At 44.6% G+C, this 27,155-nt stretch overlaps 2 protein-coding genes across 6 annotated transcripts in view; both read right to left on the reverse strand.

The window, feature by feature from the left end:
- Positions 1-2,883: 2,883 nt before the first annotated feature.
- Positions 2,884-20,609, reverse strand: Iru (E3 ubiquitin-protein ligase Iruka). 2 transcript variants are annotated; one of them, XM_084598779.1, is made up of 10 exons: positions 20,460-20,609; positions 19,796-19,866; positions 17,858-17,903; positions 15,144-15,337; positions 12,479-12,519; positions 12,371-12,398; positions 11,068-11,140; positions 8,363-8,456; positions 7,223-7,338; positions 2,884-4,044 (listed from the first exon to the last, which is right to left on the reverse strand). In XM_084598779.1, exons 1-10 carry the CDS (start codon positions 20,550-20,552, stop codon positions 3,670-3,672), a joined length of 1,131 nt encoding a protein of 376 aa, XP_084454905.1. In that variant the 5' UTR covers positions 20,553-20,609; the 3' UTR covers positions 2,884-3,669. The 2 variants fall into 2 exon arrangements, with proteins under 2 accessions (XP_084454905.1, XP_084454904.1); XM_084598778.1 differs by having other exon boundaries at positions 11,068-11,143.
- Positions 20,610-21,183: 574 nt separating this feature from the next.
- The window catches only part of LOC146197052 (transducin-like enhancer protein 4), a 67,879-nt gene continuing 61,907 nt past the window's right edge, over positions 21,184-27,155 (reverse strand). For all 4 annotated transcript variants that reach the window (XM_084598784.1, XM_084598783.1, XM_084598782.1 and 1 more), the window contains one exon: positions 21,184-27,101. In XM_084598784.1, coding sequence (XP_084454910.1) covers positions 26,994-27,101 — 108 coding nt within the window. In that variant the 3' untranslated portion in view covers positions 21,184-26,993. The remainder of the gene's footprint in view (positions 27,102-27,155) is intronic.

The raw sequence follows: 27,155 nt of genomic DNA on the forward strand, positions 1-27,155 counted from the left end.
AACCTTGTGACAGACCCAGAGCACAGATCATCTTCGTTGCATTTGCTGTCAGTACAACCCTTGCTTGTGCAAGAATTTTCATTGTGAAGCATTACCTCACAGCCTTTTACGAACACCTATGAAGTGCCACATGCCGAGTTTAGACTGCTATGGCTCGCCCTAAGGGACAAACATCTAATGAGAATTTTCTGCCAGGAATCCGAGAAACAAAACTAACCACACCTGGCTGCAAAGTGTTTGTTGTTCGATATGCTATATAGAATTGTAGAAGCTTGTGATTGGGCTTGGCGCTAATTAGAGTAGGGTTCAAGTAAAATATGATTCTTCCGTATTTAGACAGCTTGTAGGTCACTGCACCACATATATGCGTGAGCTTAAAATTACAACTGACCATGCTCTACAAAATGCAAACTGAGTTTTATTCCCACAAGTCATACCATATGCAGCACCTCTTTGCCAGCCTACTTTTTTAACCATTTATACAGCTTGAAATTACACTTAAGCATTTTACCCAAACATAGTAAAATAGAGGTGTGCACAGGCCAAAATTCTGTGCGCGGCCCGGGTCAAGCCCGAGGCAGAGGGCTTCAGACTGGCCCGAGCCTGGCCCGTGGGCCAGGTACAAACTTTTGAGCAGGCCCGAGCCCGTACACACCTCTAAAGTGAAGCACCCCAGAAATTTTTAGATTTAGTAGGAAAATACGTCCATTCTACGAGTAGATACTGCAGGAGCGATGTGACGTTGAAATTATTGTGCAAAGTAATGCAGTTGCATGCTTCAAGGCACTGCTCCATGACCTTAGGCACACGACAGCGCAAATCAAGAGGCTGTACTTCATTAACCTTCATTTACTACGATAGCATTGTCTGTTAACAGCATGGCATCACCTGCTTAGGATATTTATTATGCAAGGACCCTAAGAATGTTTGAAACAGTCAATATGAATCCTTGAGCAATCATCACTAAGACATACCCAAGCTTCCACCAAGTCCAGTAACCACCAGATGACTTGATGCACAGCCCTCAGACTCCTAGCAACTACAGCAACCGTTCCTTATCTTTCCAGCCCAAAATTTGTTTCTTTTGTGAAGCATACATCATTTCAGGGTTCCTTCAAAGTGAAGTACTTGGCAGCAATTTGCAAGAAAGAAATTAGCTTAAATTTTACAAGACCTGGTTAAGGTGATTCCAGCGTAATGGCTTTAGCGTGAAACATTTGTGCAGTTCACTTAATTTACTTTTCACTTAGACCAGCACTTTCCACGTACACTTCTGTCTCAAAGCCCAATAATTATCTCTATCCCCGTTATCTTTCCCACGGCTATACTCTGGAAATGGTGGTCTAAATATGGTCGCGCCTGCACCAGTTCCTGGTAAATCAGATGCTGATGCTGACAAGCATGCGGAGTTAAATTGGGCACAACGAAGGCATCCCTCGCCCCCTATAGAAAACGGAAAAATTTCAAAAATAAGCAAGAAAATTCTGCCAAATTAAGAAAATTATCGAACAATCACAATACTCGGCATGCAAAATTTGAGTGCAGTTCTTGAGGTATTTGAACCATGGTATTTGACCGCATATGGAACACAGCACTGAACGGCAGTGCTGCTGAAGAAAGAACACGATTCCTCCACACTTCTCTTTAGACTGTACCTCCTTCGCTTTCCATCTTGCACTCTCTTTGCTTGCTCACATCCTATAAACGTTTGCTGCCAACTGTACAAAAGGGCACACAGCTTCTATTGCCGTTCGATACACTGGATTGAGTCCAACAAATTTTGAAAAAGAAGGCAGCCGATTCAGGAGTGGCATGCAATAAAACTCGGAGCTCGGATTGAGTATAAAACACTATCACACTCTGAATAAGCTACAACGAAATTGTGTTTTCCCAGTTGCTTGTGCAGTGTAGCTCATACTGAGCTCGACATTACCTCTCTCATGCAAATGACATCAATATAACCAGGCCGATTTAATGACTGCTCACAGAAGAATAGCTTCTGGATGAACAGCACTTTTTTACGTCTACTTAACGCTGCAAAAGCTCCAGGCACACACCCATTTGTTATACGATCTTGTACGCGTATAGTCGAAATTCCCTTGAATGATGCCCCCTATGACAGCCATCCGGATGGACATCAACATAGGAAGGGCTAAATGCGACTGGCTCAACTTTTTATCACTTGTGAAGCCATGAATGACAACAGAATTATCTCTCCAGTCTATCCAGCTGTTCACAACTTCCTATTTCATTTTCCTATTCACATTTCACACGATTCTTCCAATAACTTAACGGGGGACAGGAGTCTTGATGGGCTGAAAATTGAGGAAGAAAAAGCGTCTTTTCCAAAATCGCATTCTGGAAATCTACAATCCATCTCCTACGTCCCTTTTATGGTTTGCTAGTTTACAAGAGGGATCTTTGCATCTAGAGCAGAGGAACAATTTTGATTACAACATGCCCCGGGCGATTGAACTATACAATGTTGGGAACAAATTTCTCGTTGGCTCGTCAACCACTTTTTCTTAGATCGAACTTCAAGTTGTAAAATTACAAATATTGTCTTGATCAAACACATAGATCCTACATTGTTTTCCTTATACCATATACATATATCTAACTACATGTTAAAAATTGTTTTGCGATTAGTTTTTTCTCTATTGTTTCTAAAACAAAGGAGTGAAATTTCACATAATTTGAAAATTATATCACATATCAAAACTTAATAATTAAGTATTCAAAGTCAGCTCAAAAAACTAATTAAGGCTGTGCATTTTCATTGTATTTAGCCTATAAATAAAGAAAAATGCTCCAAAAGCCCCGTACCCTTAATGGAAGAAAGTAAGATTTGCATGGACACAGCCAAGAGATTCAAACACCTCCGAGGCTGAAGAGGACACTTGCCCACTTTTATTCACTTCCTGAGGCTCGGTGGACAGAGGTCATGGTGCAGGCAACCCACAACTTGCACAGGGGGGCAGAGGACAAGACCACCCCCTCCCCCCCTCCAGGAAACTCTGGCAACAGCCCATTAAGGTTTGTCACATGTCGCGAGCGCTATTTATAGGCTGCATATGCACAGGCAGGTCGCACGAGCCTACAGTTGGAGCATGCCACTTTTTTTTCTTTTTATCTAGCACTGCGCAAGAACTTGCCTCCGTCAAGAACGCACAAGCTCACCGTTTAACAAGACACACCTGCAGGGCAAGAACAGTTGTGAGTGTATCTCGACCTGGACCAAAAGCCAGTTCCAGGCACATTTCCGCCATACTCTCACATTTGTACTGACTGCGCTTCTCGCACTGCAGAGCAGTCCACCACATTTCTGCCGGATAATTTCTCTCACTAGCCAGGTTAAAAAAAAAATCTTAATCCAGCTTACTTGGGTGTGTTAGAGCAACCACCTTTTCCCAAGTCCATTGAAAGGGAGGGGGGCACAACACCGGGCCACACTTTGAGGCAGGGCCGCCCGCTCCCTTCATTTCTCTCAAGACACCACTTCCTCAAAAGACTTCACACTTTCTTTTTCTTTCAATCTAGTCTTCACTCCCGCGCGGCAACTGCAGTCCCGGCTGCAACACACCACAGCGAGAGGGGGGAAAAGTGTCTTTTCTCGTGGAGAGGAGTGCACAGTTCCATGGGAGTGCTGCCGTGTCGAGCAAAGTTTTTTCAGTCACACTCGTCATTGAAATCGTACACTGAGTACTGGTTGCCGCCCGAGTGGCTTCCTCGCCGAGACGTTGAAGAGTTAGCGGGCGAATGTCGCCTAGGTCTGCTTGTCGGAGGCTGTGAGGAGGTCGAGGAGGACGAGGACGAGGCCGAGGGAGGCTGCTGCTGTGGCTGCTGCTGCTGCTGGGTCGATGTAGAGCGGCTGCTCCTCGGTCCCATGTGCATGCGCATAAAGGCCGTGGGACGTTCACTCTGTGAGCGCGGCAGCAGCCCAGCACCGGCTGCCCGCGATGGCCCCGAACTGCTCCCAGCAGCGCCCGGCTCTGAACCGGCCTCCTCATTGAGCAGCTTGCGGCAGATTGGACATGTGCCGTGCTGGAAGGTACAAAGGACGAGATCATTTCATCAACTGCAAAGTGCGTCAGTTTGTTACAAGGATTGCCACCTTAAGTAGGAACGTGAGCACTTTGTGAGGCAATCTGCTCGCTCAGATGAAGATGTACGGGGTTACCTTCAGCACTGTGTGCGCACCACCTTAAGCTGTCGAAATACTTCCTCCCTGGACTGCTGAAAGCTATTGGAAACCAAATTTTGAATATGAATATGTTTACAGCTCGATTCACAAATGAAATGGTAAAACCTCTAAATGTCCGAAAATTTTCAAATATTTTCCAGCAATCAAACAATACCAGTGTGCATAAATTTCAAAACCACAATGCCTGCTGGGCAAACTATCCAGATACCAAGTTTAGAAAGTGCAAGGAAAACAGTACAAAGGCACTCTCTTAATTTCCTCCTCCATCATTTACATGGACCGCATCATATTTGGGTGCTCCTAGATTTGGACCTCGTGCACAATCCCACAAGTGGGCTTTTAAACAGGGCGTTTCATCGGCATTGCAATCAAAGCGATACCAAAGTGACATTGCTGACATCAATGTCACCAACCCAAAATAAGGACCCCAGGTTCGTTCAACGTACACATGCAGTTGTGCGCTCGCACTGTTTTCGGACGTTGTTCGCTGCCGAAACTTGCACTAGTCGAATCATGGAACTTGCCAGTGACAAGTCCTTATTTTTTTTATGAGCAGAGGAAAGTCTTACCGTATTTACTCGCGTAATGAACCCACTCGCGTAATGAACCCACCCCCCACTTTTGTTGTCGAAAATTGAATTTTTTTTTTTACGTCGCGTAAATAACGCGCACCCGCCCGCAGGGTCGGTGTTCAGCATGTTCGCGTTATCTCGGCTCAATTGGCCGGCGCTGTCGACTGTCGACGATCATAAAATTGTCTGATCGCGCAGTGATAAAATAAACATCATTTGAAGCCAACGATGCTGAACACCGGCGACGCGAACGCGGGTGACGCGGGCGTCGACTGCACGCTTTCGTTGATCGTTCATTGACCTTGCATGATTCGTTGGTGGATGCGCAAAGGGCTTTACTGGGGCGTCCTCTTTGAAATGGGGTGACGGCAGTTTCCACCACGCTTGGCTATTTTCTTTGTATTTCTCGAACCAATTTGTCAAACTTCTCTAGATTTTTTTTTTACAATGATGATGATGATGCAGGTTGCCGAGTGCCATCTATTAAATGCAAAGCAAACCTCTGCTTATAGCGCCGTGCATGCGCGGCGGCGGCATAACGAAGTAAAGACAACGCACTTGGACAGCGTCGGTCGCCATTTCGCCAGTCCTATTTTGTTGCTGTTTAAGTGCTTCGCTACGACCTTTGCATTATTTCGTGCGTGCTGTGCATTTTCTGCGCGTTGTGCGATGGGGCGTTACGCTAGGTACACGGCCAGTTTTAAGCTCAAAGTCGTGGAGCATGCTTTGGAGCATGGCAATCGCGCGGCTGGACGGCATTTTAGTGTAGACCCCGTGCGTGTGCGCTACTGGAGGAATCAACAAGAGGAACTCAGAGCGACGAAGAAAGATCGCCGGGCCTTTCGCGGGCCGAAGCAGGGCAAGTTTCCTCGCGTCGAGGAAGAAGTTCTGAGCTATGTGAAGAGGCTCCGCAACGAAGGATGTGCCGTATCCCACGAGCTGATACAGAATCACGCGCGGGCCACTGCAAGAAGTCACGGCATTGCCGCGAGTGAATTTAAGGCGACCAGTGGTTGGACGACTCGTTTCATGCGCCGGAACGGGTTGTGCCTCAGAAGGCGTACTACATTATGCCAGCGGCTGCCGGCAGACTGTGGGGACAAAGTGCGTGATTTCCACCGCTTTGTCATTCGGATCCGTGAGGACAAAAAGTTCCTGCTGTCGCAAATCGGGAACGCGGACCAGACGCCTATAAACTTTGACATGCCAAGAAACAGCACTGTCGATATGAAAGGTGCGAAAAGTGTGCAGGTTAAGACGACTGGCGCCGAGAAGCAGCGGTGCACCGTGATGTTAGCTGTAACAGCGGACGGCAGGAAGCTGCCGCCGTTCGTCGTCTTCAAAAGAAAGACTCTGCCAAAGGGAACTCTTCCTGCCGGTATCCACATTCGCGCCCAGGAGAAAGGGTGGATGTCGGCCGAGCTGGTGTCCGACTGGCTGAAAACAGTCTGGGGACGGCGGCCCGGGGCTCTTCTCCTGCCATCGCTGCTTGTTATGGACAGCTTCCGCGGTCATCTGGAAAAAAATGTCCGCTGCCGAATGAGCGAGTTACGCACAGACCTCGCTATCATCCCAGGTGGCTTGACATCAGTGCTGCAGCCCCTTGATGTTTCCATTAATAAGCCCTTTAAGGACAACGTGCGCCGGCTCTATACAGAGTGGATGGCCGCGGGAAACCACGACCTGACTCCCGCAGGTAAGATTAGAAGGCCCACCATCGACATGCTCTGTCGATGGATTCTAGAAGCATGGAGTGTGATTCCCAGCGAGATGGTCGTCAGCAGCTTCAAAAAGACTGGCATCTCCAACAGCCTCGACGGCAGTGAAGACGACGCGCTGTGGGAAGACGACGACGCCGACGAAGTCGCAAGCGATATGAGTTGAAGCGTGGATTCAGATAGCGAGCCCGAGTGAGACAGACCATAAGCAGCCAGCAGCATGAAAATAAAAATGAATTTTTAATTCACATTCATCGCGTACGTGTTTTTACTATAAAGGTAAGGTTGGGATTGCGATTTTCCTATCTTCATTGTGACATGAAATTTCGACCTAAAAAATATCTAAATTTTTTTTCCCCGCGTAATGAACCCTCCCCCCAAATTTATGTCAACTTATCTGGAAAAAAGGTGGGTTCATTACGCGAGTAAATACGGTAATTCAGCTTTGTAAAGGAGCACGAAAAATGTTTGAATTATCGAATGGCCCTCAAAAAGCATCAAATCAATTTGATTCATAGTAATTTTATATAGAGAGAGGTCATCTTTACACACTTCTTTGATGCTTTCTATACATTTCAGATGAAAACTGTGCGATGAGGACAATTTTTCGCAGCTTCGTCAAGCACTCTGTCTTGCGCACACCGGAATTGAAACGTGCGAAGCAGCTGCAACATAAAGCCACCCGAGTACAACGTGCAAGCAACGCGTGTGGCAAGGTGTGCACTGACCAGTTCCAGCCAGGGCACAATGCAGTCTGGGTGAAAGTGGTGCTGACAGGGAAGTCGCTTGACCTGCTCGCCGGTCTTGAACTCCTCCATGCACACCGTGCACTGCAGCAATTTGTCTGCAATGGAACACAACACTCAGTAAGATGCAAGAAAACGTGTGCCCCTACAGCAGTCCCTTTTAAGTGACAGAAACCAGGGCACAGGGCTACACCTGTCCTGTCCTGTTTGCTGAGCAGGCGTATAAGACAAAGGCATTCGCACTCTATGATTTTAACGATCATCATCAAGGCTGGGGATGTCCTGCAGTTCATCCAATCGCTAATCGGTTTCGTGCACATAAAAAGGACTGCCGTGAAGCAATGCTCACAGCGATTGCCAAGCTTCAGCTGCTGCTCAAGCGAGCGCAAATTTGCAACTTTCTAAAGTAAGTTATTTTATGGCAATTGATCGAATTTTCCGGTTTCCTAAATATCATTATAAGTGGACTGCACAGTAGAGCTAAAATTACAGGACTGTTGGCATGTCAGTCTGCTGCTCAGTCAGCCGGGCCACGCGCAAGTGTAAAGAAGGCATGCTAGTTTTATCACCTCTGATAACACAAACTGCCTCCAAATACTAGTTTACTTGCAACCGCATTGAGAGACGGCTGCCCGCAGGCCACGACACCATTTCGCAGGAAGCGCTTCAAACCGAAACCACCAGGCGCGCATTCTGAAAACGTTACTGCTTGGGAGGAACACTTAGAATTTGTGAATAACAAGCATTTGGATTGCATCCAACATCGAAGACACCACTTTGCAATGCAACATTAGGAACAATCAAATACTCACACAAGTCTACACAAAGGACATTGGGAGTGCAGAGATTCAATGCAAAGCAACTCAAGATTCTGCAGACATTACTGCAGGGAGACCGCTGCATAACTATTTTTACCAGACAGGCTGCAAACTAATACACACACGTCTCAGGAAATTTGATACTAAAAGAGGAACAGAAAGAAGCAGGATGAGCTGCTGTTGCTGCTGCTGCTCTGCTGTCTGAAAGCATTTTGTGACAGATATTTTGTGCGGCACGTCATTTTTGCAACAAAGGCTGTATTCCACCACCACCACGAGCAGAAAGCATTACAGGCGCACTCACCAACTTGCTCTTGGGCAATCTTGACCGTGGGAATCTGTTCAATCTTCTCTTTTGCTAAAGGAGGCGGCCCTGTCCCGTCCAATTGATTCAGGAGCTGCAACAAAGGCAGTTCAATGGTACAACCTGCCTCAGAAAGCAGCCTGCCAGGCACAGTCCAGGCAGAGGAGGATTACACAGGGACGCAAAATTTCGACATCTCTCTGTGACAGACAAAATTTCAGACATACATTTGCCCGGCAGCTCTGAAAGGCCGGCGCTTCTCTGGGTTTTCAACGAAATCAAGACCCGAAATTCCAGCAAGCACCCTAAAATCTTCGAATTAATCGGGCTAGTGGAGGCCACCGCTTTCAATTTTCCGGTCAAATTTACATAGAAAGTATGCAACTGTGGAAGTTTTTCTTTTTTTCATAATCTGGTATTTTTGGTTTGGTTGGTGTTTTTAAATTTAAATTCAGAATTTAAATAATGTTGGGCGTTAAACTGCAAACAAAAAAAAAATGAGAAGAAGTCTACTTTTTAAATATTGTGCCGTTAATACGCTCACCCTTCTCTGTTCAAAAAAACACGACTCTAAACAGAAATACAAGAATTAAGTTTTAAGCGCCCACACGACTCAAAATGTTCGAGAATGACGGACTAGTGCAAGTTTGGGGGCCACTCGCTCTTTCCTTCTCATCCAATCACAGCCATTTTGAGGTTGTTTGAAAGCTCACTTCCCTCGCCGTGATTTTACAGCTTGTGTGCCACAAACAACCGTGCACCACCAGCCATTTCGTGCATGTTATAAAGCATGCTTCAGGCTTTCCAGTGGACAACAAATTGCAAGGAGAACCCACAATTGGAAGCGAACAATCTGTTTCCTGAAGCAATGGTGGCAGTCAGACCAACAGCAGGAACCCTAAAGCTTTCATATTTTATTCATTAAGTGATACATTAGCAATTAGAACAAATTGGGACCATTTACTGCTAATTTTTCTTTTACTTATGATCAACAAAATTACCTTGTAGGAATCTTCTTAGCTTTAGAATGTGTGGTGGACCTTTTAAAATATGTATTATCAAGCTCAGTATGAGCTACACCACGATAGCGCTTCCCAGGGTGGCCGCCTGCCATGCTCAGTATGGGTTCTTAAAAACTTTTGTTTCAGTGAGAAATTATCATAACGGCCAGCAAGAAATGACCTAATTATATGATATGTTATTTTGCTATATCTTCTCCACCGGATAAGATATTTGAGATCTAAATACATATTTGAAATCGTCATTCTTTGAAATTAGAAATCAGCATATCTCCGGGTTCGACTGTATAAGGCAATACTATATGAACAATATACAAAAAGTATAAGATGGTACGGTATGCGAGGTGTACTGTGCCGAAGCGACTCTGGTTATGAAGGACGCTGTAACGGAGGGGTCCGGACCACCTGGGAATCTTTCACGACTATTGACATGGTACAGCACAAAAGGGAGGCAACTAAATGCAATGAGACTTTATGCTAAAGCAATGCCGTGAAATAACATACTAATATTTTCCATTTTGCTTTTTCTTACTTCACGAGTGCTGCACAACGTCCCAGGTACAATGTCATGGCACAGAGTCATATTTGTTTAGGGTAGCTGCTAAAGCTCACTGTAACCGAGGCAGCGCCAGAAAACCAACTGTATATCCACTTGCTGACTGAATATCCAATCATATAGCTGGACCAAGATAGTGAAAAGCATGCCTACTTATGATGGCACGAATTGGATAGACAAAGGGCTTTCATCATTTGCATATTGGTTTGGCATTTGCTGGTGGTGGTTCAGTTCCAGGCTGGGTAGAAATCCAGTCTGCTAGACTTTGGGCCCATTTCCACAGGTTAACACCACGAGCAGCCTGCCTGTTGGGTAAACATGCCAGCTATTTTGTAACCACGACCTTCTCACCAAATTCGTTGCATTACATTCTTTCACGGTGACTACGAAGCAAGCTGCACCAAGCGAAAATACGCAAGAAAGCAAGTTTTCACACCACGCAACTGCAAAGACTCGGAAAGACTGCAAATGCTAATCGTGAAAGCGGCACAACGGTAGTCTTGATTGAACATCTGCGCCCACTGCAAGCTGTAAACAGTCTTACTACACTCGTACCAACTCTACAAAAATGAAAACACGTTGCAACTTTGCATTACTTCCAAATGTGGCCCCAATTTCATCGCACAGAGATCAACCTCAAACACCAAAGAGCAGAACATAGGCCAATGTTTACCAAACCTGAATGCAATTTAACTGTTCAAATAAACCAAAGGCAGCTAAAAACAACGAGTTTGATTAAGCAAAGAGCAACTAGCCAAGCCTGCCTTCCACTGTGACTGTTTAAGTGCAAGCATAAGTAACGGAGCAAAAACAATTTGTGAAAATAATGCTCATAACCTCCACTCAATTTGGTAATACAATGAAATCCCATCTCGCAATATTGCTGCTGGCAACATTTTTACAGCAATATCAAAAACTGCTCTTTGTGTCAAGCCCTAGGACGCACTGCTGGAAAGCCCGTCTATGCTAAATGCATTCTCACTTTTCACAGCAATGAGTCCACTTTTAGCAACATTACAAGATCCGTATCATTCTACTGTATGCAGCTGTGTTCAAAAAAAAAAAAAAAAGAAGAGCACACTGCAGCCTTTCCGCTTTCATTGCGCCTGAGAAGGAAACCCCAGTAGCACCTGTGTGATGACGGCATCCAAGCCTCCTCGGCCCCACGCGTAGTCTCCTGGGTTGCCATGCAGGTTGACCAGCCTGCTTGGGGAGGAAGAAAGCAGACACAAACCTGGTCAGTCACAGGCCACACCAGCCTCCACTTTCCGCAAGTGCTAAACGCTTTCTGCCCATCTAGCCCACTCTGCTTCGCATCTTTTTCTTTAGCCGTGGCGGAATGCGGCCTTTACACAAGACCAGCGCGTTGCCGTTAAATTTTTTCTGACTATAGTGCAACCCTGATTACTCATTCGCAATTGAGTCTGTGCACGAGCAGATATTAACCCCTCCGCGGACTTGGACGACTCAGGCTTGGTGTAGGCTTTCAAGCACTCCAATTACGGGTTAAGACGAGAAGGCTCGTCCAAAGCACTTTTTCGGTTTGCCAAGAGATGGCAGCACGGGAACCGAGCGGTTGATTGCTTTTTGCTTGGCCTGAGCGGAGAATCTCGTCAAGTTGTCACGCACAAACGAAAATGGCGGAGCACTAGAACAGCAATGAGACAAACTCCAGTGACACCGAAGGTTGTAATTTTTGTCCCTCAAGTGAGGACGACAACAGTGAAGACCTTCCATACAGCGAGACACAGGATGAAGAGAACTCAGTTGCAAGCAGCCGAAAGTTGTGCGAAATTGATTTGAAAAACTGCCCTCCCGCACCTCCCAGGTTCGTCTTGAAAGGATCACCTGGAAATTTTTGGTGTTTTTATTTTTTCCACAATACAAATGTGAATAAAAATTGTTACGAACCTGAAAAAATAAATGGTGTTTTTTTTTATGCTTTAAAGCAGCTAACTTCCTATCTCCATTAATAAAAAACAAAAGACCACTCTGGTACAGTTTCTTGAAAACAAAATGCGCCCGCAGGGGGTTAAAGTTAGTTCTGGCATGAAGAAGCCGGCCAGTCATGTGAGATTTCAGCTCCCCAACTGCTGCAAAGGATTAGGCGACCAAGCTGTTTCAACGGCACCAACGAACATTACATTCTACTGATGTTCAAGTGAAGACCAGTGTGTACCTAACACACAGGAGCCCACAAAGTTTTGTTAACACCAAAACCAACAGTGTGCCACATTTCTTTACTGCTGGAAAGCGTGAACCAACGCAGAGGAGTGCGCTGTGCATCAGTCATGCTGGGAGGCACAAAGCTCAACCCTTCAGTTTGCGGCACGCAGCAGCAACTAGCCCAACTCTCTCTCTCTGCAATGCTCTTTTACAGAAATTCACAAACCCCACAAGGGTGTTAAAACAATGACTTGTTTTGATACTCACACTGGGAGCCCTTGATTGGATATGAAACCTGCAAAATTCAGACAAAGCAGCTCAGAACACTGTACCACTGAAGACTGGACAAAAGCATCGAGCATTCATGCTATTTACCTGTGGTTCCAGTGAGGTTGGCAAAAATCTGGTGGATGATGCTTGAAAAAAAAAAAAAAAAGAAAAGAAAAACAATTATAAATTCTACCACAAGTGCTTCACTGTAAGGTGGGGGTCATCAATGGGGACACACCAAAGCATTCTCAATTGCAGTTCACAACAGTGCAAATGGCCATCTTATTTTATCTTTATTTAAGCGCATTCTTCTGAAAGCAACACTTCATGTGCACCGTTTGGCTCTGCCGCAGGGCACTTACGGCGAGTAGTAACCTTCCCCCATATGCACACTAAACTATCGCGCTTGACAGAGGTAATACTCGAGTGTTGTGTAGGACTACAGCGGTAGCTGTAATTCCTTGCTTTCCAAATTAATGGAGGCCAAATCAGCGGGAGTTTACTGTATCGACCACTCAGGTGGGGAGCGCGCTCTGAGACCAAGCGTGCTCCCGATAAATGCACCTTGGAGAATGCAACCAATGACACAGGTCAGGGCCACCTAATGGAACTGACACGAACTATGTACATCTAAACAAGTGTAATTCCATTTGTTTGCAACATTTACAACAATAAAAATTCTTTTAAGGGATACTGCATCGAATTTTAGGTGGCCTACTTTTTGTACTGCAATGAAAGGTGGCATTATACATTACTAGGACAACTAAAACTACACTGCTTCCTGCACGAGATCAGCAGAAAGCACTTTCTTCCCCCGCTCTTTTCTTGAACTGGTGCACCTGGTGACGGCAAGTTTTCACGGCCTCTGCGCCCAGCCCGCCTACTCTCTCGTCTGCTTGCTACAGTGGGCGCTGCTGAAGCTGCGTGCACAGGGGACGTGCTGGAAGTGCTGTTGCTTTCTGTAGTCGCATGTGCCCGGAGCCTTCTGAACTCGAATACAACATATACAGCTGCGGACCGGCGAAAGGGAGAGGGGCGGTGAAAAGGTACCATTTTCCACTAGGTTCTAGCATTAATTTAGTGGGAGAAAGGGACACATCTCACGTTTCTGAAAGTTGCCAAGCACCGAAGAACATTGATCTGTGTGCTGCAGTAGTGTCCACAGTAATTGCGAAGCAAACCAACTATGCTGCATTGCTAATCGTCAGCATATCTACTATATTAAAGATACGAACGAAGGTATGCGATGCCACTAAACCCGCATGCCAACGTTTCAACAAGAGCATGCTTTTGCCTGGGAGCCCAGAAAAAGATGAGTCCTCTTGTCGAAATTTTGGCATCCAAATTGAGGCTCCCCTTAATCCCTTGCCTAGTTTTCTGCGATACTGCGTAGCTATATTCTTCACCTCGTTCTACCATAATGTGATTGGCGGAGGCTCAAATTTTATGTTCAGCTGTACGTAAGCCCTAAGAAGCACAAGAAGCATGACAGTCAAGCCTTCGCAAAGGGGGAACCTGAAATACATGAAAATTACATGTAACCTATAAAAAGAACAAGATATGTTAAAAAATTTCGCTCTCTGTAATGCCGAATGCATGTAATCACAAAGAAAATAAAGGATAATAATGTGGGAATGTTTCTAACAGCTGCATTTTCCCTGTGAAACGATTCGCCGGGAGTATACTCAGTATTTTGAGTATTTCTATTCAAATTCCAATACCCCCCCCCGCAGAAAATCATATTGAGATGCGACGTGGAACGAAACTTAAGTGGAAACGCACTCATCTTTCTTATTCTGAATTTAAGTACATAATCAAACTTCTCGCAGGCAACAGATATGCGTTCTTGGAATGGCAAAAAAAAAAAAAAAAATTGTTGTTTACTAGAGTTTTCGAAATTTCACGGAAACTGAGCAGAGGTCTAGATGATCAAAATGTAACATTGGCAGGGCTACTTGCATAACAGTGATGGCAGTTTTCTAAACAAGGCCCATGCCACCTGGAGAAGTGCAACAGACCACACCGCCAGCTCGGAACGCACAGGCACACCAGATGAAGTGGTGCCACCCAGGTGTGGCATGAGCAGGTAGTGGTGAAAAGTGTTACGTCACGCGTACCTGCCGCCTGCATAAGAGGCGTCTAAGGCATGTGTACAAAACCCAGAAAAAATAACGCCATCTGAGCAAAAATACGTAAAATAAATACTGGGCCCTTAGATGATCGCACCTCCTGAACGCACTCTCAGCAATTTCACATATGGTCAAAATATCTGCACAGTATACCTTAAAGCTTGCAGCACGAATTCAAGAAAGCAGCACGAATGTTTGATGCAGACAGAAATCGATGTCTTACTTGAAAGAAATGATTAATATAATCCTTAAATAGCGGAACCTCCTCAATGACAAAGGCGATGAAAATTCAGCGGTACCAAGTAAGCCTGTTTTAGTTCAAAAGCTTCCTCATTGACCAAATACACAGCAGACGAATTATAGTTTCAATAGAAATAGATTTCAACATCACATGATGAACATATCGTACATTCCAAAGAAATAAGTTTGGTAGGGTGTTAAGGTCTGTCTGAAAGCGACATCAGCCGTGAAAAGGCGTCGCCACGGTAGACTCAAGGTTATGTCAACCATCTGGTGTTTGAACACACACCGACACGACACATTCTCAGGAAACAAAGCAGGTTCCATTTGAATTATGAAATAAAATTTTCTACGCTGACTTTGAGCGAAGAAAGATCCCAGGGTGCAGTCAAGCGCCTTACCCTTCTAAAGGCTGCCTGGCCTGGCTTTCAGGATGTGGCCTGCGGCCTGCCCGGCCAGGTGACCGTCGTCGCACCATAGAGTCTGAGGCCGACGAAGACGGCGCGTCTGGGGACAGGTTGTCGTCCACCATCCCACCAGAACCAGGGCCGCGATCCAGTCGCCGCAGGACATCCATTATCGTACTATTCCAGAGCTGCACAGGAATTCACAACTACTGCACCACCACGCACATCATCAAGAACCCCACGAAGTCCACAGGAGTAGGACAAAGGCATCTCCCACTTTCCTCCAATTAATGCTCTTTGCAGTGCTAATAGTACAGGGACTCGCTACTTCATTCAGAGCCCAGAAAGAAACTATCGAGAAGTGCTCCACATCAATGCGCATTTTTTTTTAAATTTGTTTTAAAAAATCTGTTATCGACTGCTTCTTGCAAGAAACCTGAACAGCAATAATTTTCTTTAGACTCCGTGTACAATAATGTTGGATGAACCAACAGATATGTACACTAGAACACCCACTCTAGGACACGCACTTACACGCATAGACATGCAGCCAAAGAAAAGAACAGCATATCTTGCATACATGCACGGGATGTAATGCAAAGCCGTTCCAGGATTTACTATACAGTAAAATACCACTTGAACGAACGTCACTTAAGCGAAGTATTCAGTAGTACGAACTTTATTAATTTCCCCCGCCGAAGTTCCATTGAACGCTATGCAAACGCCCTTCATTTTAACGAACTTCAATTGTTGCTTATTTCAGTTTTACGAACATTTTTTATAACGTCATCCTGTGTTTCCCATGCCATACAGAGTATTTCAACCAGAACAACGTGCACTTTTTACTGAATATTTTGAGAAACATATTTTATTAGCGCGTGACAAAAGCTGGCCGTCATTTAGCTCTAAGCCTAACTGGCTATCTAAACAAGCTTGTATCCAGCGGAATCACAGTTATCTTTGCATGCTTAATTGGATCGACAGTCATAGCCACCCATAGCCACAACTTCAGCCCTACAAAGCTCCTTAGCTCCAAGAAAGGCAGACGTATACATGCTGGTTAATTGTGACCTGAGAGGAATGATCTGGTTGGAGGAAATGAATGCCTCTGCTGCCCAGCAGACCGCTGCGCCTGACGAGGTTCACGGGAGCTTGCACACAGTGACTGAGGCCAAGACCACTGCAGTCCTAAGTTCAAAAGTGCTGCAAAATTTCGGTTCAGCGAACTTTCACTTTAACAAACATTTTACTAAGGTCCCTGGAAGTTCGTTCAAGTGAAGTTTCACTGTAGTACGAAGAACATTAACACGATGCACACGGAACAAAAAAAATGGCGAAACAAGGAAGGAAAAGGGTACACCGTAGTACTCTCTCAACTCATGATCACAGTGACAAGTGAGGTGACATTGCATTGAAGTTGGACACAAGGGCCACTCATGCTAGAGATCCTCGCTACTCCTGCACCCTGTGTACAGACTGTCAAAAGTAAAGAGCCCGGGGGAGGGGGGGGGGGGGGGGTCTACTTTTGAGCCGTGTAGTGGTGCTGACTCAGCATTAATGAAGGTCCTTCCAACTGGAGAGGGTAGGACAAAACATCTTACCATGAAGAGATTTGAAACACTGGAAATGCATTACAAGCCGCACGATCCCGACCGCTGCCGGCTGAGTTTCGAAGCGAAATGAAGAGGCGTCCGTGTGCTGCGTGATGTCAGTGCACGAAGATCCCCAGGTGGCGCAGTTTCCACAGCTTGGGTAGATTAACCAGAGTGCAGCCATATTCCTTCGAATTAATGATAGCTTTAATGACCGTTTCATACGGGATAGTACATAAGTTTGATGGGAATGGATGAGGTGTCTGCATTAACAAGGTTCTACTGTAGAAATGCGGTGCTAGCCAATACGCTGAACAATGCACCTGCAGTCTTGGCTGAAGCCTTCGGGACTGCTCCGTTGCTTCTATGCTACTACATACAGGCTCTCAATCTTTCCACTGCATGCATGCATGCATGCCTAGATGAAAACCGCATACTGCACTGCTATGTAAGCCATCACAGTTCTGCCATCCCACTCATCAACAAGATCCGGTCAATAGGGTTTAACGTCCCAAAGAGACTCTAGCTATGAAAGACATCGCAGTGGAAAGCTCCGGAAATTTCAACCACCTGGGGTTCCTTTAATGCACACCGACATCACACAAGACACAGGCACCTCGCTTTCTGGCTCCATCGAAACGCGGCTACGACGGCCGGAATTCGGTTTCGCATCCTTGGGCACAGTAGCAGAGCACCCTAACCACAGCACCGCTACCACTACCCCAGAAAGAACATCCCAGAAAGCGCAAAATCGTACAAAAGCTTAATTTCCCTTTACACAATTTTCAACGGTGAATTCAATGAGAATTTCCCCCCCTTTTAAGTCACTAATATCATGCCCAATTTCACCAATCTAAACAATTAAAAAAAAAGATTCCCTTCTGCTATGATCTTGTCGAAGGCTAAGGACAGTTGTCGGTCCTTTCAAAAGAGGGCAGCATCAAATCTCCAATCCCTGGAGTACACATGCACACTCTGCATGATGAGGTCAAACTATCTGCTCCAACGCCAGTATGCAGGTATCCTGGCATGAAAACGATTGTTCACATAAGCTTCTCTATTAGAGGAAAAGAATATCGCTTAGTTAGTACCTCTCTGTCTGGTAAGAAAACTCACCTCTCTAAATTGTGCTGCATGGTCTAGATCATCATCGGAGTCCTCTCTGCAAAAAAAAAAAAAAAAAAAAAAAAAAAAAAAAAAAATGTCTTAGAAAAAGTTAGTTTTTAGAATTCCCCCACACCAGACGTGTACTTACATGGCCTCTCGGCTTCGTATGCGACGACTTTTAATAAGGAAGAAATGCAAACACTTGACAGAAGAAGCACTACTGTTACACCGACATTGAAGAGGATTTCCATTTTCAACATAGAAAATCGCAAAACTATCAAGGGCAAAAAAAAAATGCAGCAATTGTTGGAAAAGCCCCCACTGTCACATGTCAGCGCGCAAGAACATTTGCAGACAAAATTTTTGTGGCATTATGTCTTTATAACAGCTAATAGTCATATGAGCCACAATTTGAAACTTATCATGCTACCAGAAACCTTCTCATTTATCCTTTTTTTCACAAGCCCCCAGCAGTTAAATTTCATGACTACCCACCCACCGTACCCACGAGCTTACGGAAGTGTCCCAAATTAGGCCATTCAAAAATGTGCGTTTTAGCCAACCTATTGACGTCAATGCACATGGAAGAGACTGGTTTTCTTGACGACTAGTTTGTATCTCCTGCTTTTGTTCCTTTTTGCTTCCGACATGAGCAGCACTAAGTACGCATCCCAGTCGTTTTTCCATTAAAACCTCTTCTGTAAGTACAGCACTGTGTCTTCTAGTGCATGCCAGTTTGTACCCATTTGCAAGCTGGTTACACACAATGTTAAAACTGCTGTGTTACAATTACTGTAACAAAGCAAAAATATAACAGCCCATGATAATAAATGGAAACCCGCACCACAAGGCATCACTGTACGAAAAGATTCGTCCATGCTTGAAGTGCTTATGTTCGCCCGTCACAACCTCCAATTTTATCACACTGGTTTAATACAATACTGCCTGTTTTTTCACCATTCTACATATGTGTACAGTAGTGACTGAACTGCCCTTCTTCGTTTAAAAAGAAAAGTTTTTTACTTTTCAATTACATATTGTTTCTTTGACATTCCCTTAAAAGTTCACTATTTTCTATTGAACTATTCTGCCGTCAGATTTTTATTTTTTAGTAACATTTTGTGGCCTCCTACTGCACATATTGCCAAGGGTCCCAGATAATGAATAAATGTGCTCAAATGAGCGGCCTAGAACTAAGAAAAAGAGGAACTGTGAGCAATCCATTGGAAACTATCGCTAGCCATTAATTGAGCACAGCTTAAAAATGGATTAAGACAAGGCTATTTCCGAGCTGCAAAAATGCAAGTCTTCACAATGTGGTAGCGTGCAAATATCGAAAGCACAGGTATATATATTTAACAGAACAAGCACAGACGCGTTAAAAATGTTTGCGACCTAAAGCATACTTGTCTAGTCAGCCTTGTCTGTAAAGCCTAGCCACATGAACATGTAACTGGTGGTGTGACATAAAGTCTGCATAGATGACGGTGCTGGCTTCAGACAATGTGGAGCACCAAATCCAGGAACTAAAACTTGAGTCAGGGCCTGCATGTTCTATTAGCGTCGCAGCAGTTTTGTGAAATCGGTCAATGAATTAGCGATATGCGCTGAAGTGCTGTAAGAGGTTTCACCCATTCTTTTTTTTTTTTTTCTTAAATGAACATGCGGCACTGCCAAGGAGGTTCACTTCTTCGCATATTGAATGTCAATCACACATCTTCCCCATGCATTGCACCTTTGCCGTGAACAAAATCAGCGTCGACGGTTGTTACATCATGCAAGATAGAAGAAAAAAAAAAGCGCCCTACAACTACACGACGCATAATGAGCAGTAAGGGTCCTAAAGGCACTTTGAAAAGTAACACAGGGGTCAAAGCAACAACGCAGATTGTATATTGTATATGGACTGTCACATAGAGCAGCAGGCACAAATCCACAGCTACTCACATAGACGGCTCCGGGGGACCCTGCGCCAATTCTTCGATGAAACCCGACTGACACCGAGGGCAAATGTATTCCTGAAACAGAAAAAGAATCGGTGGCATCGTGTTGATAGTGCGATCGCGAGAATCCAACGCACACCAACGCGAAGAAACACGACGGCGAGCACTGCGCCAGAAGCCTGCGCTTCCGAGCGTCACCGCTCCCAAGATCCTGCGCATATCGTCCGCAACCCTCTTTCGACCCGGGATGCAATAACGGAAACTTGCTGCTTGAACGTCAAACCAATTGAATGAAAATGTGACACGATTACACTGGGTAAAACGGAGGAACACTGATGTGCACTTCCAGACCGGCTATCCCGACCAAATTTCGTTTCAAATCGACAGACGCGTAACCTGAAGTCGCTACCGTTACACTGCGTCTGCGGAAGCGCTAAGGAATAAGGAAATATAGCCCCGAGCAATAATAAACAGCATCGGTACACGTCTCCGAAATTGTTTAGCCAGTTCCTGCTCGCATTTCCAAGCCAGTCAACACCCGGGCATCATTGCGAAGCGGAGGAGACAGCAACATTAGGCCTAGACGCAGATTCAAAAAAGTTCGCAACGAGAAAAAGTCAGTGTGCATAAGACCTCGGGAACTGAATCGCGAGGCGCATTGTTCTTACCGGTAAGACGGGGTTAATTTCCTGATTGCATTTGTGGCAGAAAAATCGCACAGCAGGGGTTTCAACTGCTGCCTCTGCCATCCTTCTATCCATGGATGTTCCTTCCACACACTTTATCCCGCAAGTTTTCGTCTGAAACGTGATAGGGCGACAGCAGGCAGGTGATCTGTCGCTTCCGGTTCCGCTACCTCTGACTGCGGTTTCGGTTTCAGTTCCGCGACTGCGAAACTGCTGCTATAGCGGCTACTTCGACTCCGTTTATATTAATTTTGTGCCGATCAACGTTTACTAGCTAAACCTGTGCACTTGGCACGAACTCTACTTGTTATTCTTCTATTTTAAATCTGCCGCTTTATTTGGGCGAATTACGCGCGCTTAAGATTCGCACAAATGACCGACTGCTGCTCGCTGTCTGTGTAGAGCAGTTCCAAGGCGTCAAGAGCACTCATTATAACCTTCGTGCTTTCCACATTCATACCTACACTGAAATTCGCTGTGGACGCCTGACTTATGCAATCTTTGGGAGCAATGAGAGGCTCTACTCATCGTGAACTGCTAGTTTTTTCCCATGTAAATTGACTGCAGTCTAACCAGTCAGCAGTGCAGTGACCAAATGACTGCACATCATGAATTCAAGTATCTCTTTGAAAGTTATACGTTGTTTTCATTCAACTAAAGATGAAATACTTGGTGCTTTCTACAATGAAAGACAAACAAATTCTGGTTTTGTGCAAACACATTTTATGAAACCAAACATCATATTTACAGAAACCAAGTCGTGTCGGCATCCGAGCTGTAGAATTAAAATACAGGAGGCAGAAACATACCTCCTTTCTCATTTACATTGCGCCAAAAAAGAAAGAGGGGGAGCTATTTACAATGCAGTCTCTTGTGCACACATCAATGCGTGCTTAACGTGACCAGAGTTGAAAGCAGCCACACAGGTCACTCAAAAAAAAAAAGTGGCACTTCCCTCTGCCCATGCTACTTTTCTCCTGCAAACATTCCTACTTAAATATGCATACAATACAAGATTGAAACTATTGAAACTATATTACCTACAGTGAATTTCTATCTTTGATGATAGCATCAATAGCGCAGGCCTTTATGTACAAATAATGATTTTCAGCAGCGTTGCAGACTTGAATGACAACCTAAATTTTTGCACAACAATCACGTAAACCATGAAGCAGGATGTTTTGCAATAAGAAACTGCAACACTTGGCTTTTATATAAACCTCACAGTGGCCTGGAAATAACACCATCAAGGGTATGTATTAGACACACCATTTCTTTACAGCTGACCACTGTAATGGAAATAGCAACATTATGCAAATTTTCACACATAATTTGGACGCATTTAACATCAGAAAAGTGCAACTTAAAGCTGGCAATCACCATTTCTTTCCTTCGCTACATAAGAATGTTGAAACATGTAGTAAAAAAAAATTTCAGGACCTGACTAATTGCAGAAAATAGTCTATAAAACATTGCAGGCCTTATTACAGACCAACACTGCTTTCACACACAAACACACAAAAGAATTAAAGAAACAGAATTCCTATTACAAGACACTTTTTCTCCGACAGGTAACCATGCTAATTATATGCAAGAACATATTAACCGGACAACAGTACTAAGCCGGGCTGTTTATTGTAACATCGTATTCCAAAGATGGGTCTAGTACAGGACCTGACAGAAAGGGCAAAACATGAACGACATAAAATATCATAATGTGAATTGTCTGGTCAAGCATAAGAACCAACAATTGGTTGCGTTCATCACAGCAGACTAAACTTCTTGGATAAGAGATATGAGAGCCTTAACACTTTGAATACAGGGTAGAAGATCAACCATTTCTCCAAAGTAACTATGGTAGGTTCGATGGGAAGGGTGCTTTGAGACCTACGTAGGAAAGCTTACAAGAGGGAGCAGTCTCCCAAAAGATGCATTTTGATATATAACTAGTCAGTTAGCAAGTGTTCATGATGTGCCCTATTTGCCAAGCCCTGTTCTAACACTGCTTTTATAATAGCGTTAGCAACGCAGGCTAGGCTCATTTTAAATCAGTGCAGATTGTTTTCTTCGGCTCCACATAAAATCACTAAATTTGCCTGGGCTATCAAAACTGCAAGCTTAACAGACTAGAAACATATTAATAAGCACCATTACAAATGGAAAAAAAAAAAGCAAAAGTTACAGCTCAAATCCTGGCATGCCTCTCTTCGACTGCCAACACTTAATGCCACGCATTTGTTGTTGAACACATTGTTAAGAAGGAAAGTGTTTTCTTTGTACTTTTTACCCAATAAACCAATAATTATCTGCTTCAATACTGCAGCACGTGCCTGTCTCAACAAGATTCAGGTGTTCGCAAAAATGACATGTCAGCACTGATCTCTTGTCTTTTTGCAAAAACGTAAGATGAAACAATGACTCCCCAAAGCCACTAAAAAAAACGACAAAAAGTTCACAACAGATTTGTCAAGCATGAGCAATGTGGCACACAGGAACAAAAAAAATTTAAAAAAAAATGAAAGCTTAGCAGGCTTTCAGATGATGCAACAGTGGCACAGTCCACAAGGCCGCAAGGTTATTTTTTTTTTTGTGGTTCAACACAGTATACAAATGTTGCACATCCCCAAAGGGTAACACACTGGCAATGATGTCATTCCACTAGAAGAACAAGTCAAAAAATGAATTTCTATTCGTGGCACCGGCATCATACCCTTGCTCTGATACCAACGCTTGCAGACTCAACAACAGTGCGGAATATGATCGGTCGACTCTTTCGACCCACTGTAACAAAAACGCCTAAGCGAGCCAAGTTAGCATATGAAATGTTCGATCATCTTTTTACAGCACGGGTGCGATTGAAACTTATCACCATTTTATTCACTGCCCCCCGTGACCCCCAAACATACACACGCACACATACACATGCACCAAAATCGTGATTCATGGAGTGATGTCACAATTTTTTGATGTCAGGACAGTAAAGCGACCGGGAGAGTGCATCACCAGAGACAGGCCTACCATGGGGCAATGTAGGCCAACAATAAGACTCTACAAAGACATATATATGAAGGGGAAAAAAAAAAATGGATGAATGTATCAAGCTATCTTTCCCACCTGTTGATGAGACAGCATGGAAAGAAAAAAAAAAAGGTAACAAGATTTCAGGTTTATGAAAAGTGATGCTAAATTCATTTCTTACATTATGAGAACTTCCCCGACCCTCCAACAATGATTCTGATAAAATGATAAGGGGCACAAAATGGTCGTTATAGTGTTCTGGTTGTCGAACACTGTGATATGCAGCCGCCAGCCCAGTAATGAAGAGGTAGTTCACGAGGGTTTCTTTCATCGTGCAGCTTCAATCCAGCGGACGTGCACAGTTCACTGACAGCACCCATACTACGGGGAGGCAGAAACGTGTGTGCGACGCCTTTTCTGAGAAGACGGCCAACCAGCCAAATGCGCCATGCTGACCTACCGATATGTTATCATCACATCTGTGATTGCCCTTCAAACTTAGAGCCCTTTGGTGTTTCTCAACTTAAAAGCACAAGTCGAGAAACTCTGTTTCAAAATGTGGCTGCTGCCTGTAGCCAATTCGTGGAGGTTAGTGAATGGAAACGCCGGCTAGGAGCAGCAAAACAAAAATCATTGCCACTCACTACTAATGAATTCAGAATTCCTTAAATTTATCGCTTGCTTTAGGCTTTAATTAATTGCTCTAAATTTTATACCTAGGAGTTGGATTTACTGGTTCACACCAACGAAAACAGAAACGATTAAAGTAGGCAAAATTCAATGCTCAAATTTGGTTTTAAAGGGGTCATGCCACGGTCATCCAATATATTACAGTTTTGTAGTCTGGCAGATGATACTAGACCTTATTATTCCGAAATTTAAGTGCCCTAGATGCATTTCTTATTTCCAAATAAGGGCCAGAAGCTGACACCGCAAAGCTCCTCCCACCGACAGCGATCGCCATGTTAAGATTGGCGACGTCACAGAGTGACACCGGCCACTGCATCGTCTGCTACTATGCCGGTGCCAATATGCCGATACGTACTGTGTTCACGCTTGCTAACATAAGTGTACTCAGCATGTTTCTGAAAACAGAACACAGACTGTAGTGAAGCGCAATTCAGTTCTTACCCAGGCATCCACCTTTGGCACGACTGCCCACATCGTCCGATGGAAGCACTGCCCTCACTGCCGTAAACAAAGCCGCGCTAGCCATGCCTTCCGCGCAAGCCATCCGCACCAGCGATATGGCGGATCCCTTGTGCCAGTATCAGAAAAGTGTGGTAAAATTTGTTTTTCTCGTAATAATAATAAGCCCTAAAAAGGAATTTCAAAAATGAATGCTTCTTGTGAAATGCCGACCCATACGGTGGGAGTTGTTCACAGCCTGTACAGTGCCCGTGTTCTTGTACTCTACAGCTTCGCTGCTAAGTCACCACTGCAAATAATCATTTTCTTTACTACGAAACAGTGAGGTTGAAAGTAAAGAAGTTTCGTGATCGAATGGTCCATTTACTAAAACGCCTCAGTGATCTATTACAAAGTGCTGTCTGCTCTGGCTTCGATGCGATCGAAGTAATTTAGGCGTAGCGACGATCAGGGAGAAGCAGACAGCCAGAGTGCCGTCGTCCTTCGCGCTGGCGGGCGCCGGTGCTGTAAGCTTGTGGATCAGTTGCACGCTGTAAGCCTCCTGAGCTTATCGTCTACTTTCATGATGCAACTAGGGCCAAACTTGGGCCTGACAATGAACAGCGCAAACGGTGCTGTTAAAACGAAACAGCCTGGGTATTGGGTGCCTCGATGCAGTACACCGCGCTCTATACACTACGCTGCTGCGCTTTCGGGCGGCACCTGAAGATTGCACAAAAGCGCCGGGCACTATATACATTGCGCATTTTATGTGTTGCTTTTCAGATGTGTTTCAGTGTACGATGTGTAAGCTGTTCGAGCAGGTCAGCTCGTGCGCCTTTCGTACTCTGGCGCCGACGTGCACCTGAATTCCGCCCACAGACGCCGCTATTCCTTAGATAAAAAGGGCTAACAGAGATCAACATGAATGCTGTTTGACTGACATTACCGCGGCTTCGCGTAACCGCGGTTGACGCTGCTCGTGCACAGAACATGCAGCAGACGAAGCGGCATCGACCTATGTCACCACCGACTGCGCCGGTTGCCAGATCAGTAAGCTGTTCACGAAGGAACGAAAATACTAGTTTTAAAAATATCTGCAGCTCCAATGCAGCTGAAACTTTGAGGTTTAATTTCCTGGCACATCAGGAATAAGATGCAATAAATAGTTTATATTCCGAAATTGGTGTCATGACCCCTTTAACTGGAAAAGATTCGTTTCTTGAACTTGCACAGTGAAGCTGTCTGGCTTTCTAGTGCTAGCTACATTTTACACGCAACTTCTACTTTAACTTTCACATCTAATTAACAGGCGAGAACTTACCTTCCATTATATCTTTCGTTTTATTCGCGATAACACCTGCTTTTGGAAGCACAACTATAAATGCATCATCAGTGATTAACGATCGTTTCTGCGTTATTTACGGGTAAATTGAACGCTTACGCTGACAAAAAGCCAACATACGCTGTCAACTGCATAGGAATGCCACGTCTGATCAATAAATTGAACTGGTAATTCATTCGTTGAAAACAATGATCGCCAAATTTTAATTGTATGTTGAGATAAGCACTGAAAAAAGCTCGTCAAATTTACAAAAAGAGAAACCAAAAAATCCAACATATGCACTTCTGCTACTGAATCAGTTTACTAATTTTGCTTTCAGGCAGCAGCACAGTTTGAAACAGAGTCCGGCATTTGTACACATGTAATTCTACTCACCACTTATGTCACACTTAATTCGCCTACTGGCCAAATCAGCCTGTCAAATTTCAACAAGTGGGCCCCATGTTTCACATGCCATAGATTCAAAGAGCTCTGCTTCACACTCTAGCTAACCAAAGTTGCCTAACGTAAAGCTATAATCAGGCAGTTAAATGAAACAAATAATGCCCACAACTCTACAGCTTATTTTAACCTTAATTAAGACAAGACGTGTAGGAAGTGCTGGCAAAGGGCTTTGCATTAATAATATCATCCGTCACGTCACCAGAAGCTGCTTATCACAGCACCTTTCCTAATCTTTGCAACAACGAAGCACTTCCATCTGTGCTCTGAGTCATTACACCAATGTCAAAGTGCTATAGGAACAGTGAGGTGGTCACAATCACAATGCCTGCAACATCCAGAGCTGGCCGCAATACGTGGGTTGCTTTGACGGTGCCGACAGTGCAGTCTCCGTGAAGCTAACATTCAACGCAGAAAGTCTCCAGTCCGGCGCTGAAAGCACTAACAGCAACCTCATGAACAGTTTCTTGCCACAGCAAAGATAAGGGGGCAGATGGAAAAAAAAATCCTCCGCTTTGTACACTGCGTGCAGCCCTGACTTTGTGATGACCAATGCACTAGGAACAATCGGGCCCGGTGGGTAATCAGTAGATCACTTCGTAGACTGTTGCCTTCTTGTCTCCCGAGCCGGTGACGATGTACTTGTCGTCAGAGGAGATGTCACAGCTCAGCACTGACGAGGACTCCTTGGACTGGAAATAAGTGGGTGTAGTGAAGGGAGGGGGACGGAGAGAAGCCAGAATAAG

The sequence above is a fragment of the Amblyomma maculatum genome, chromosome 3 (genome assembly GCF_055883805.1).
Source record: "Amblyomma maculatum isolate TAMU_Amacu chromosome 3, ASM5588380v1, whole genome shotgun sequence".
Taxonomy (NCBI): Eukaryota; Metazoa; Arthropoda; class Arachnida; order Ixodida; family Ixodidae; genus Amblyomma; species Amblyomma maculatum.

Excerpts from the sequence above, each read along its gene's own strand:
- Iru (XM_084598778.1), bottom strand. The coding sequence starts at position 20,552 with ATGGATAGAAGGATGGCAGAGGCAGCAGTTGAAACCCCTGCTGTGCGA. Across the intron at positions 19,867-20,459 it reads AAATTAACCCCGTCTTACCG|GAATACATTTGCCCTCGGTG; the intron begins GTAAGAACAATG and ends TTTCTGTTTCAG. Across the intron at positions 4,045-7,222 it reads TTGTGCCCTGGCTGGAACTG|CACGGCACATGTCCAATCTG; the intron begins GTCAGTGCACAC and ends TGTACCTTCCAG.